Source organism: Myxine glutinosa, chromosome 13 (genome assembly GCF_964187855.1).
Source record: "Myxine glutinosa chromosome 13, kmMyxGlut1.1, whole genome shotgun sequence".
NCBI classification, from domain to species: domain Eukaryota; kingdom Metazoa; phylum Chordata; class Myxini; order Myxiniformes; family Myxinidae; genus Myxine; species Myxine glutinosa.
Window position 1 is genome coordinate 57,590,606 of NC_136273.1, and position 12,997 is coordinate 57,603,602.

At 45.6% G+C, this 12,997-nt stretch overlaps 1 protein-coding gene across 1 annotated transcript in view; it reads right to left on the bottom strand.

Moving 5' to 3' along the window:
• LOC137438368 (voltage-dependent P/Q-type calcium channel subunit alpha-1A) overlaps positions 1 to 12,997 on the bottom strand; it is a 387,802-nt gene that overhangs the window by 80,135 nt on the left and 294,670 nt on the right. Inside the window, exons 32-36 of the mRNA XM_078767016.1 lie at positions 5,172 to 5,255; positions 3,843 to 3,968; positions 1,242 to 1,307; positions 985 to 1,079; positions 209 to 353 (exon numbers count right to left, since the gene is read on the bottom strand). Of these exons, the coding sequence (XP_078623142.1) occupies positions 209 to 353; positions 985 to 1,079; positions 1,242 to 1,307; positions 3,843 to 3,968; positions 5,172 to 5,255 (516 nt within the window). The remainder of the gene's footprint in view (positions 1 to 208; positions 354 to 984; positions 1,080 to 1,241; positions 1,308 to 3,842; positions 3,969 to 5,171; positions 5,256 to 12,997) is intronic.

A 12,997-nucleotide genomic window follows, 5' to 3' on the forward strand; every position in this document is an offset into this window, starting at 1 on the left:
TCAATATTAGTGGTCTGGAAATTTTTTGATTAACATGTTATTTGCAATATATTTCTCTCAAGTGCAGGAGAAAGTGGACTTGGCTGTACCAGGTGTATAAACAAAGTTCCTCAAATCTTGGATCAAGTACACAGCAGTAAAATTTCTCATTTAGGTCCAGATGTGTTCAATGGTATAGGTTCGCATTTCCCTCATTCATGAAAATCACCAAAAAGGAGCAGAGGAAGATGAAAGAAGAGAAGTAGAAATAAGCAAAGTCGCTTCCACACTCCTTCAGGCCTGATTCTTTGTCACATTTCTGGTGACTCACGCATGACAGCATGATCTCCTGCCAGGCTTCTCCAGTTGCGCTCCTGAGAGACCGAGACACGCTCAACATCACTATTATGCTTGTATGCATCTTGTTGCTTCATGGAGAGATAAATGATTCACGAAGTTTTCAATGCCGCTCACTGTTTGTCATATTTCCAACATGCTTGAGGCTCAATGCTGCCAATGCAGTCTCGTGGCGAGGATCACACTGGGTGATTTGCCTTTGCATTCCCAGCTGTTATCAGTCAGCATTTGTAATTATTCATGATGCTGGCGATAACTCGCCTACTATTTGCAAAAGACACTGTAGGATGGTTAACCCCCCACAAAGTAATGGTTGCAAAAGGGACACCCGGCTTAATGTCTATCCGAGGGATGCCACACTGTGATGCGACGTCACACCTGCGAAGCTACAATCCGATAGTGTATCGTTGAGCCAAGAATTATACCAAGATGAGATAGCCCAATCAACATTTCCCCAGGTGATGATTTTGTTTGCCATTTCTACGCTCTGGTTGTCTATTATAGTCAACTGTACAAACTTTGAACGACAATTTCTTCGTAAAGATATGAATGCTTCACTGACATCGATACAACAGCAAAGCTAGCCACTCACATTGGTTAATGGGACAAATCAACTGCGATGGATGGTCGCTTATTATACAAATATACCTGAAGAGGAGCACAAGAGCTTGGAAAAAAGTCTGGAAGTTGTTGTCATTAGTGATCAGGCTCTCCTCTTCATCCCGCCTCAGGTTTCCAAACACCTGCACATGAGATGGAGTTTACGTATACCTACCGCCCCCTAGTGTCTGCCTCACGTTTCGCATGACCAAATTGAGCAGCAAACCTGGAGCAAATTAACTTGTTGCTGTGACTGCTTTTATGAGATGAACAGAGGAGAGAAGACGCATTAAGGAAAGTCCAACCTGCATTCCGATTATTGCGTAGATGAAGAAGAGCATCGCGATGAGAAGACAGACGTAAGGCAGGGCCTGTAAAGACATTGGAAGATGTGGATCAAAAGTTTAAATCAACTCGCATGAAATAGCAGGATACATCACAACGATTCACGTTATTTCCCCTAATTGTGGCAAAAAGCGGACATTTCCGGTTCCCAAGCTACCCACAACTTTTTCCCAGTTCCCAAGCTACCCACAACTTTTTCCCAGTTCCCAAGCTACCCACAACTTTTTCCCAGTTCCCAAGCTACCCACAATTTCTTCTCCGGTTCCCAAGCTACCCTCGACTTGATTTTACAGTTCTCAAGATACCCACAACTTCCTGGCATGATTGAAAAGCTTTTATTTTAACAGTTCCTGACAGAGTTGAGCTGAAACCTACCATGACTGACCCTAGAAGAAGGTGGCAATAATTTCGCCGTCAAAGGCGAAAGGAGTCAAAAAATCTTTACGACATTTAAGAAACCAAAAATTCTCTACTCGCAATTATGATGTGCGATGGTATTGTGTGGTGTATGGACGTGATGTCCTCGTGGTTTTCTGCTTTTGAGTGTTGATGTTAGATCAAATGTTTTCCACTGGGAAATAAAGGTGTTCTGGGGATATCCCTCCCAAGCACCTCCCTCGATTTCTCAGTATAAATGTAATCTGGTGAATATCGTGTAGCATTTCGAATGAAGAAGAAATGGCATTGGGGTGCAATGGAGAACACAAAGTAAAATAGGGGATGCGCACACGCTGATGTGGGGGTAAAAATGGTCATGGTCACTCTCTGCAGACCTGGACAAAATCACAGACTGGGCAAACAAGTGGAACATGTCTTTCAATCCTGACAAATCTCACACTCTGACGATGTCTCTCCAAAAAGACCGACTGGAAAACCCTCCCATCCACTTTCTGAATAATCCTCTCCGAGAAGTTCTGTCACTCAAGCTTTTGGGTCTCACTATCTGCCATGATCTTTCCTGGGAAAACCACATTTCAAATCTGGCCTCCAAAGCCAGTCGCCGACTGGGCATCCTCCGTCGTGCGAAGTCCTTCCTTGGCACACCTGAGCTCCTCACCACATACAAGGCTTTCATCCGCAGCTCAATGGAATACTGCTCTCCCCTCTGGGCTGGTGCTCCTGCCTCACACCTAGCTCGGCTTCACGCTGTTGAAACCAAAGGGTTCAGAATCATTGGAATCTCCCACGATGAAGCTATCTCCGAGGGCGTTTCACTCACTCACCGCAGGCAGGTTGGTGGTCTTTCCGTCTTCTACCGACTCCTCTCTGGCCTTGCCCCCCCCCCCCCAGCTCTCTCTGGGCTCTGTCCCCCAAATATTCCTACAGGTCGCACAAGATCTGCCTGCAACCCTCTTATGGTTAAACTGCCAAAATCAAGACTCTCTGCTCACCTTCACTCCTTCATTCCTCTTTTCTCCCACCTCTGGAACAAACTCCCTCACTCTCTTCAATCCCAATCCTCCCTCCAGGTCTTTAAAACAGCTGTTCACCACAATCTCTTATCTTCCCCCATCCAAAACCTTGATCTTTTCTACCCCCGCTAATTTCACCCCAAATCCACTTTTTTGAAATACCAACTTCTGTCCTGGAAGTCCTTGGTGTCCTTGTGTTTTATACTTCTCCCACCCCCCCCCCCCTTCCCACGCCTCCTCCCCCAAGCCCTCTCCCTCCCACACAACTCCCTGCTCTCAAATGTTGTGTTTGTGTGCTTCCCCTTCTCTCCCCATCTTGTCTTCCGCTCCCTCTTTTTATATATTTTGTTTGTCTGGTTGATTTGTTTGTGAAATAAATGTTAGCTCTTTCACGAGCCTCGATTCTGTATACAAAAAATAATTAAAAAATAATTAAATAATGGAGTTTACTCATAACCAGTTGTGGCCAAAGCCATGGACTATTCCTCACCGTTAATTATTCTCAATTTTGCATGTATGTGAAGCATATTAACGACAAATAAGAATACTGTGCCGATTACAATATTGCAAAAATTTCCGACTATGATTATTAAGAGTACATTTTTTGGAACAGTAGTGTAATTTTTCGAACCAACAGGCCATGTTATTTTCAGAATTGAAAGCAATGCTTTTTGCCACAACTTTTTGTTACAGCAGAGTGACAAAATCAAGCAATTCAATTCAAGCTAGAAAGCATTCTGAAAATGCAAGGCCTGTCCGCATGTGCTTGGTATTCTGACTTTTTCTTCCGCCTGCTAAACATTACGAAAACAGCTAAAATTAATACAAAAAGAATTGATGATTTCAGGCGACCTTTACGCGATGAGAAGACAGACGTAAGGACAAAAGTTCAAATTTGATGATAAAAGTTCAAATGGGGAAAAAAAAGTTATGGCCCGGACAGACACACAGAAGTGACTGAAAACCCTGTATTCCGCAAAGCGGGGGACGGGCTAACTAGAGGGGCACTGAATTGTCAAGAGTTCATGAGCCCTAATCACTGGATAAATAAAGAATCTTCTGTGATGACAGTGCGATTCAAATGGGAAGTAAGAAACAGGTCTTGTTGCATCCTAAAGATATTGGGGACACTCGAGTACGAAGTTGAACCTTAAAGGACTGCACAAAGGTCCAGAGCAGGATGCGAATGGTGTAGCCTTGCCGCAGCAGTTTGATGAGACGAGCAGCTCGGAAAAGGCGCAAACATCCCAAGTTGATGAAGTTGTTCATCTTGGGCTAAGGGGAAATGTAAGGTCATGGAAAAGGAAAGGTCAAGGGAGGAACGTTGCCCACAATTCATGCCATCCTGTTACAGCAGTACGTCGACTTCCTCATGAAATGTAACATTTTTGCTACAATAAAATATGCAAAATAATAAATGCCTTTCAGATTATTCTCCGAAGGACAATTTATAAGTTGAAGGGAAACTAAATTCGGGTTTCACAAAAAGAAATAACTAGAACTGATTGCTGAATTTTTCCCTTTGCATCCTCATTTGAAACAAAAACGAATTGCACCTCAAACTTTACCTTTGAGCTGTCTAGTCTGGGTTCGATTCCCGACCCGATTATAAATTGTCGGGTTGGTGATTCTCAGGTGGAGCATTGAATCACAAACTGTGCCATCCTTCAGATGGATGTTAAGCTGGTTGTACCCTCTGCTAGGATTAGTTGGTGACCGTTAAAGATCTCAAGGTGTCTTTTCATGAAGGTTAGGTGCGTCATTACCACTACTTTGAACACACCCCTGCCCTGACCATCACTGGGGAGGCTATGCAAACCCACCAGTGTAAGTCCCTGCAGGCAGGCAACTTGGCTGCAATGAACCTGTCTTCGGGCAGAACAACACATCTCCTTTCATATTCAGCATGTGGCTGCGGGTAGCATCATTACCTGGGGGCGCAGCTCTGCCACTGCTGCAGTGCCCCCTGTAGGTTAGAGCAGGAATTGGTAATTTGTTCAGGGTAGGGTGATAAACCGACTACTCTTCACGAAGGACACCATGGGATATTTAACATCCACCATCTAATGCCGGTACACAAGATGTTCAGATCAGCATCCATTCACTCAAGGGACTTCACACCCTTTAAAACCTCGCCTAACCTGCTATCTGCCCAGCCAAGAGCACCACGGAGAAAGAAAGATTGGCTTATGAAAAGTATGTGACATTTCATCGGTAACCCCAATGACCGGCCCATTGGAATGCATAGCTGTATCACAAAAATACTGGGAATTCCATTAATTTCCACTTGCTGTTTAATAATTTGTGTTTTCTTGCTTCAAATAAGGATGCAAAGTGAAAAATTCCTAAATTATCATTCTCAGTTTTTGAAATTTGAGCTTTGCTTCCATTGAAATCCATATATACATGTGAAGCACTTGTTTGTATTCAGATTTCTTAAATCAGCTTTGTGAAAACTGCTAATTTGTGAAAACTCACCTGAAGTTCTGTGACAACAATATCGGTGATGCTTCCAATGACAGTCACAAAGTCAAAAATATTCCAGGCATCACGGAAATAATTCTACAATTACAAGGCATGGAGTGAGAGAAGGGGAAAGAAAAACAATCAAATTTATTTCACAAACACAAACACATTTCAAGTCGTACACTTATGTCAATAAGAACAGGCCAGTCTCACATTGCGGCCACAGTTGCCCCAATCCATTACTTTCCATTGTGTTCAACAGGCTTTGTTTGAGGTTGCAATGGTTCGACAGATGGTACATGCTCTGAATCTAAATTTCTGCAGTTAATGCCAATGATGTCATACACACTCCAATGTACAGTACATACGAACGAACAGAAATGGCTGTGCCTTGGCAGTGGGTAAAACGTAAATGATGAGTGTTCATATTACATTGGAATAATTTAGTTTTTTTATTCGAATAAATATTTATTTCAGTTGGCTTGTTTGGCATTCCCTTCCAGGCTTGAGTTCGCGATTATGGGATCCCAAGTTCAAAAGTCATTTAGTGTGTTTATTAGCCCCCGTTGGGCTTATGGGTTTGGTGTCATCCATCCGTCTGTACGTCTGCAACCATATCTCGGAGATGTACGGACCAATTTTGTTCATAGTTGGTCCAAAGACAATACATGACGGTATACATATGCACATCATTTTGTTTCGTGATGCGATCAAAGATGGCCGAATGGCGGCCATTTTACTTGTAAAACACCCGATGTTGAACACGTCTTCAACCATTTCTCGGACATACATTTGCCGATGTTGTTCAAATTTGACAAACAGATAATGGCTGATGGCTTACATATGCACGCCATTTTTTTCGAGATCACATCCAAGATGGCCGACTGGCAGCCACTTTGATATGTGTCCTCGTCCATTTATCGGACATGCATGGACCGATTGTCTTCAAACTTGGGACAAATACCATACATGAGTGTGCATATGCAGAAGATTTTGCTTTGTCATCTGACTAAAGACTGCCAACTGACAGCCTTTAACTTCGTACAGCAAAATTACTACAACCACGGCAGGGGCTATAACGTTTTATGTCTTTTTTTTCTCCTGTTTGTGTAGTAATTTATGTAAACACTCACTCATGTCTCCAAATGTTTTTGTGTTGCACATCAATTTGCTCCATTGAGCCTTAGCCGGGAGAAAACAAAACTTGTATGGAAGGATTTTGAAACCACCACTTTAGGATCCCACAATTCAATAAACACAAGGATGCTTTGGCCTTTCAGAAGTGAAAGAGGATGAGTCATTGAGTCACAACTCCCTGCCCACCCCCTCCTTTACAATCACTCACAGGACTGCAGCACCTACATTCATCATAATGCATGGATTTTAACCTGGATGGATTATTTATGTTATTGATAAAAAGACGAGTCGAAAAAAAATGCCACCCCCACCCTCCCCACCCTCCCAATCAGGGCAGCAATGCAAACCCATCAGTGTCTTTCACCAGCATCTCCTCTTCTCAATCTACTTCCTCTGTCTCTCGATGTCATCTCCATCTCTCAATTCTCGTCTGTCCTCATGACATCTGGTTCATGCATTTTTATGATGTGCATTCCAGACAACCACTCAAGGGCCTATCACAGAGCTGCTGATGGCTTCCGCAGCCTCAACCTACCCAGGATAGTTTCCACTTGACTGAGCAAATCTTTCCTCAACTATGACCGCTGCTGATCTTCACGGTGAGTTGCGATACATGCTGGATGAATGGGACCATATCTGCTTTTACTGTGATTTTTTTTTTTTTTTTTTTTTTTTTTTTGTATACAAGATCGAGGCTCGTGAAAGAGCGAACATTAATCACACAGAAAGACAAACCGACACATAAAACATATAACATAGGGAGCGGTAGACAAGATGGGGAGAGAGGGGGAAGGACACAAACACAACATTTGAGAGCAGGGACCGAGAGACATGGAGACATCGACAGATCTGAGAGAGGGCGAGGGCTTTGGGGGGGGGGGGGGGGGGGCGTGGGAAGGGGGCAGTAGGAGAGGTATAAAACATATGGACACTGCCAGGACTTCCAGGAAAGAAGTTGGAATTTCAAACAAGGTGGATCTGGGGTGAATTAGCGGGGGTAGAAAAGATCAAGGTTTTGGATGGGGGAAGATAAGAGATGGTGGTGAACAGCTGTTTTAAAGACCTGGAGGGAGGAGTGGGATTGAAGGGAGTGAGGGAGTTTGTTCCAGAGGCGGGAGAAAAGAGGAATGAAAGAGTGAAGGTGAGCGGAGAGCCGAGATTTCGGCAGTTTAACCATCAGAGGGTTGCTGGCAGATCTTGTGCGACCTGTAGGAATATTTGGGGGACAGAGCACAGAGAGAGCTGGGGGTGCAAGGCCGGAGAGGAGTCGGTAGAAGACAGAAAGACCACCTACCTGCCTGCGGTGAGTGAGTGAAAGGCCCTCAGAGATAGCTTCATCGCGGGAGATTCCAATAATTCTGAAAGCTTTGGTTTCAACAGCGTGAAGCCGAGCTAGGTGTGAGGCAGGAGCACCGGCCCATAGGGGAGAACAGTATTCCATTGAGCTGCGGATGAAAGCCTTGTATGTGGTGAGGAGCTCAGGTGTGCCGAGGAAGGACTTCGCACGACGGAGGATGCCCAGTCGGCGACTGGCTTTGGAGGCCAGCTTGGAAATGTGGTTTTCCCAAGAAAGATCATGGCAGATAGTGAGACCCAAAATCTTGAGCGACAGAACTTCTTGGAGAGGATTGTTGAGAAAGTAGATGGGAGGGTTGTCCAGTCGATCTTTTCGGAGAGACATAGTAAGAGTGTGAGATTTGTCAGGATTGAAAGACATGTTCCACTTGTTTGACCAGTCTGTGATTTTGTCCAGGTCTTCAGAGAGTGATGAGGCAGCAGACTGCCGATCTGAGGGAAGAGGAATGGAGCGGCAGAGAGTGGAGTCATCAGCAAAGAGATAGAGAGGATTTTCGAGAGAGTCAGAGAGATCATTGATGAAGACCAGAAAAAGCACGGGGCCCAGAACACTGCCTTGGGGAACTCCAGCCTGAACAGGAAGAGGAGATGAGAGAAACCCATTCAGGGCCACACGTTGACGACGACTAGAGAGGAAGTCCGCCAGCCATGCGTGGAGATTTCCATGGATACCAAAGGAGGAGAGTTTGGTGAGCAGAGCGGGGTGCCAGACCGTGTCGAAGGCACGTGATATGTTGAGGGAGACAGCTCTAATTTCCTGTTTGGCATTGAGGACCTCCATCCATTGTTGAGACAGCAGAAGCAGCATGTCCAGAGTAGAGTGACCTGGTCTGAAACCAAATTGATGATCAGAGATCAAGCCATTGGAGAAGAGGAAAGATTTCATATCAGAAGCAATGATGGATTCCATGACTTTGCTGATAATTGGGAGAAGGCTGATTGGTCTGTAGTTGCTAGGATCTGTTTTTGCACCTTTTTTGTGCAAAGCGGTGATGTTGGCTGATTTCCAAGCAGATGGCAGTTGACCTTGAGCAAAAGAGAGGGTGAAGAGAACAGAGAGAGGGTGAGATAGAGCAGCAGAGCAGGATTTTAGGACCCGTGGGCTGATGCCGTCGGGTCCAGTTGCAGAATCAGAGCCGAGGGTTGACAGAAACTTTTCCACCTTGTCAGGAGGAAAGGTCACGGAGTCCAGGAGCAGCAGGGTACGACTGGGTATGGTGGGTACAGAGAGGGATGGGTTTGGGACACAAGATTTAGAGGCAAACACAGAGTTGAGGCATTCAGCTTTTTCACGTGCGGAGTCAGCTGTGTAGCCGTTTGAGGTAAGGGAGGGGATGGAGGGGGAACAAACACCAGAAACGGATTTGACCAGACGCCACCAGGATTTGGAAGAGGGAGACAGATAAGAGAGTTCGGTCTTGAGAACGGAGAGATATTGTTTCCTGGCTCTCCTGAGGGTGGACACACACTTGTTTCGGGCTTTGTGAAAGGAAATGAGATTTCCTTCCGTTGGATTTGCTTTCCAGGAGACGAAGGCAAGTTGTTTCTGGGCAACAGCCTCACCACAAGATTCCGTGTACCATGGACGGGAGGAAGGGTATGACAACTGAAGACGAGATGGGATAAATCTGTGCATGAGAGAGAGCAATTTACTTTGGAAGAATTCCCAGGATGAGTTGATGTCAGAGGTGGTAGAGATGGGAGACCAGTCCAGATGATTGATGGCTGCTTGAAGACCGTGCCAGTTGGCCTGAGTGAAATGCCAGACTCGTCGACGCTGAGCAGGCTCCCTGAGGATGGTCAGAGAGATGTCCACTTTAACAAGGACATGATCAGATGATCCGATCGGAGCAGAAGAAGAGCAGCAGACATTTTCAGGGAAGTTAGTCATAACCAAGTCCAGAAGAGAAGATGTTCTGTTGACTGAGATCCGGGTCGGGAAATTGACAGATTGTGTCAGTCCCAGTGAGTCGCAGAAGTCCTTTGCTGAGGAGCCATGGCTGGTGAGAGAGGTACCCACACCCAGCCAACTGGCATGATGACAGTTGAAATCACCACATATGAGGAAGAGAGAGTTGGGATGAGTGGATAGAAGTTGGTCCATATCATCAGACAGCGAGATGTAGATGGAGTCATCACTGTTTGGTGGACGGTACAACACACATATGAACAAGAGGTGGGAGCGAAGGGGAAGCCGTAGCCAGAGGTATTCCTGGGGGTGAGGTGGAGAGAGTGCAGTGCAGGGCGAGTGAGGAAGAGAGTTTTTGATAAAGATAGCAACCCCGCCTCCAGGACGAGGCTCAGGTCTATCATACCGGAGGAGGGAGTAGCCCGGGAGAGATACTATGGAATCAGAGACATCATAAAGGAGGAAAGTTTCTGTTAAGCAGATCACGTCTGGTTTGACAGAAGCAACCTGTATGGAGAGATCAGTTAAGTTTGAACGAAGGCCCCGGATGTTTGAGGTCCATACCGTTAATGAAGAGGAAGGGGGAGCATCAGATACAGAACAGGGGGGAGGAGGGGTAGGGTAAGATGTGGAAGAGGTGGAAGAGGTAGGGAGAGCTGTTGAAGGTGTGTCAGAGATTTCAGAATAGCTCGGAGAAAGGGAAGGATGGGGCGGACAAAAGGTTTGATGGTGATTGGGTGAGCCACAATTGGGTGTTATTTGAGGAGGGGGAAGAGCGAGGCAGAAGGTTGGGGGAGATGGAGGTGAGAGTTTGAAGGGGGAAGAAGCGGGGAGGACGCTTTGAGGAGGGGGAGTGAGAGGGGGGAAATTGAGAAGCAATGAGGGTGGGGAGATTTGAAGGGGAGGGGTGAGGGGGGAGTTTGGGAGGGAAGGGACAAGGGGAGGGATTTGAAAGGGATGGGATATGGGGGAGATTTGGAGGGGAGGGGTGAGGCAGGAGTCTAGGAGGGGAGGGGCGAGGGGGCGTCTTGGCGGGGAGGGGTGAGGGGGTAGTTTAGGAGGGAGGGGGCAAGGGGGGAGATTTGAAAGGGATGGGTGATGGGGAAGATTTGGAGGGGAGGGGTGATGGGGAAGATTTGGAGGGGAGGGGTTATGGGGAAGATTTGGAGGGGAGGGGTGAGATTGGATTTTTGAAAGTGTACGATTTATGGGAAACGAACATTTATTGCAAAATGAGTTTCTTGTGACCTTCGAGTTAAAAATACGTTTAAGGACGCTGGATGGAGGATGGAGTGCAGGAGAGTTTAGGGAATGTAGAAAAAAGGCACTATAGGAGATGGATATTTTTTTTGGGATGAATTGATTTGGTGAGCAAGTCGAAAGCAGCCTTTTAAAGAAGAAGAAGAAAAAGGTGTTATAAAATATGACGGAATACATAACTTGAGGGGAAAGTGTAAACATTGAAGGTTAATGAGTGAAAACTATCTGGGGAAATGGGGGAGAAACACGTGGTCGAAGAACGAACGAACGAATAAGAATGAATAAACGAATGAGACCAGAGAAGGAAATGTTTTTTTTTTTTGTTTTTTTTTTTTGAGTTGAGATTTACACAAGGAAGTAGGCTATGGGTGAAAAGACTGGGAATACAGAGAACGAAAGTTATTGGATCACAAACGACGGACCACTGAGAGAAAAACAAAGCCTCAAAGTTGTACAGTGCACACTGTACAAGGCCTTGCTCGCGACACGGCAAACAGACGATCAATTTATAAAAGATAAACACCGAGAAACAACCAAAGTTGCACACAATAACTTCACACACCGAAAGATAAATACAGTTTCGACAAAATACAATTGTGAACAGACTTAACTTCGAAAAACGTGGAGACCGTGTGGAGCTTCGAAAATCCCTGCTAAAAATCCCTGATGATTATCAATATCAAGCTAATTCACTTTTCAATACTCTTTACTTTTCTTTTTTTTGTATACAGAATCGAGGCTCGTGTAAGAGCAAACACATTGAACATGAAAACATGCACAGACACATAAAACATACAATGAAGGGAGCAGGAGACAAGAGGGGGAGTGTGAGGGAAGCACACAAGCACAGCAGAAGAGAACAAGGACGTCGGTCGATCTGGAAAGAATTTCAGGAAAGAAGTTGGGGATTGAAAGGCGGTTTGGGGTGTTTTAACGGGGGTATAAAAGATCAAGGTTTTGGATGGGGGAAGATAAGAGATGGTGGTGAACAGCTGTTTAAAGACCTGGAGGGAGGAGAGGGATTGAAGAGAGTGTGGGAGTTTGTTCCAGAGGCGGGAGAAAAGAGGAATGAAAGAGTGAAGGTGAGCAGAGAGTCTTGATTTTGGCAGTTTCACCAGAAGAGGGTTGCAGGCAGATCTTGTGCGTCCTGCAGGAATACTTGGGGGACAGAGCACAGACAGAGCAGGGGGAGCAAGGCCGGAGAGGAGTTGGTAGAAAACAGAAAGACCACCAACCTGCCTGCGGTGAGAGAGAGAAAGGCCCTCAGAATCAGCTTCATCGTGGGAGATTCCAATGATTCTGAATGCTTTGGTTTCAACTGCGTGAAGCCGATCTAAGTGTGAGGCAGGTGCACCAACCCAGAGGGGAGAGCAGTATTCCATCAAGCTGCGGATGAAAGACTTGTTTGTGGTGAGGAGCCCAGAAGTGCCCAGAAAGGACTTCGCACGACAGAGGATGCCCAGTCGGCGACTGGCTTTGGAGGCCAGCTTGGAAATGTGGTTTTCCCAGGAAAGATCATCGCAGATAGTGAGACCCAAAAGCTTGAGTGACAGAACTTCTTCAAGAGGATTGTTCAGAAAGTAGATGGGAGGGTTGTCCAGTCGGTCTTTTCGGAGAGACATTGTAAGAGTGTGAGATTTGTCAGGATTGAAAGACATGTTCCACTTGTTTGACCAGTCTGTGATTTTGTCCAGGTCTGCAGAGAGTGAGGAGGCTGCAGACTGCCGATGTGAGGGTTGAGATATGGAGTGGCAGAGAGTGGAGTCATCAGCAAAGAGATAGAGAGGATTTTTCAGAGAGTCGGAGAGACCATTAATGAAGACCAGAAAAAGCACAGGGCCCAGAACAGTGCCTTGAGGAACTCCAGCCTTAACAGGAAGGGGAGATGAGAGAATTCCATTCAGGACCACACGTTGACTGTGACCAGTGAGGAAGTCCGCAAGCCATGCGTTGGAGGTTTCCATGAATACCATAAGAGGGGAGTTTGTTGAAACTTTCACCAGCATCTCCATGACCAGCATACTTAACATTACAGATACGATTCTGTAATTCTGTAAATGAAATGCAAAAAAGAAATCACAACAAAAGTACAACAATTCTCATTTTTGAAACAATATATGGAAAAAACTAGTAATCTCCCATCCCCTTTGACAGACACTTTCACTGGAACATTAGA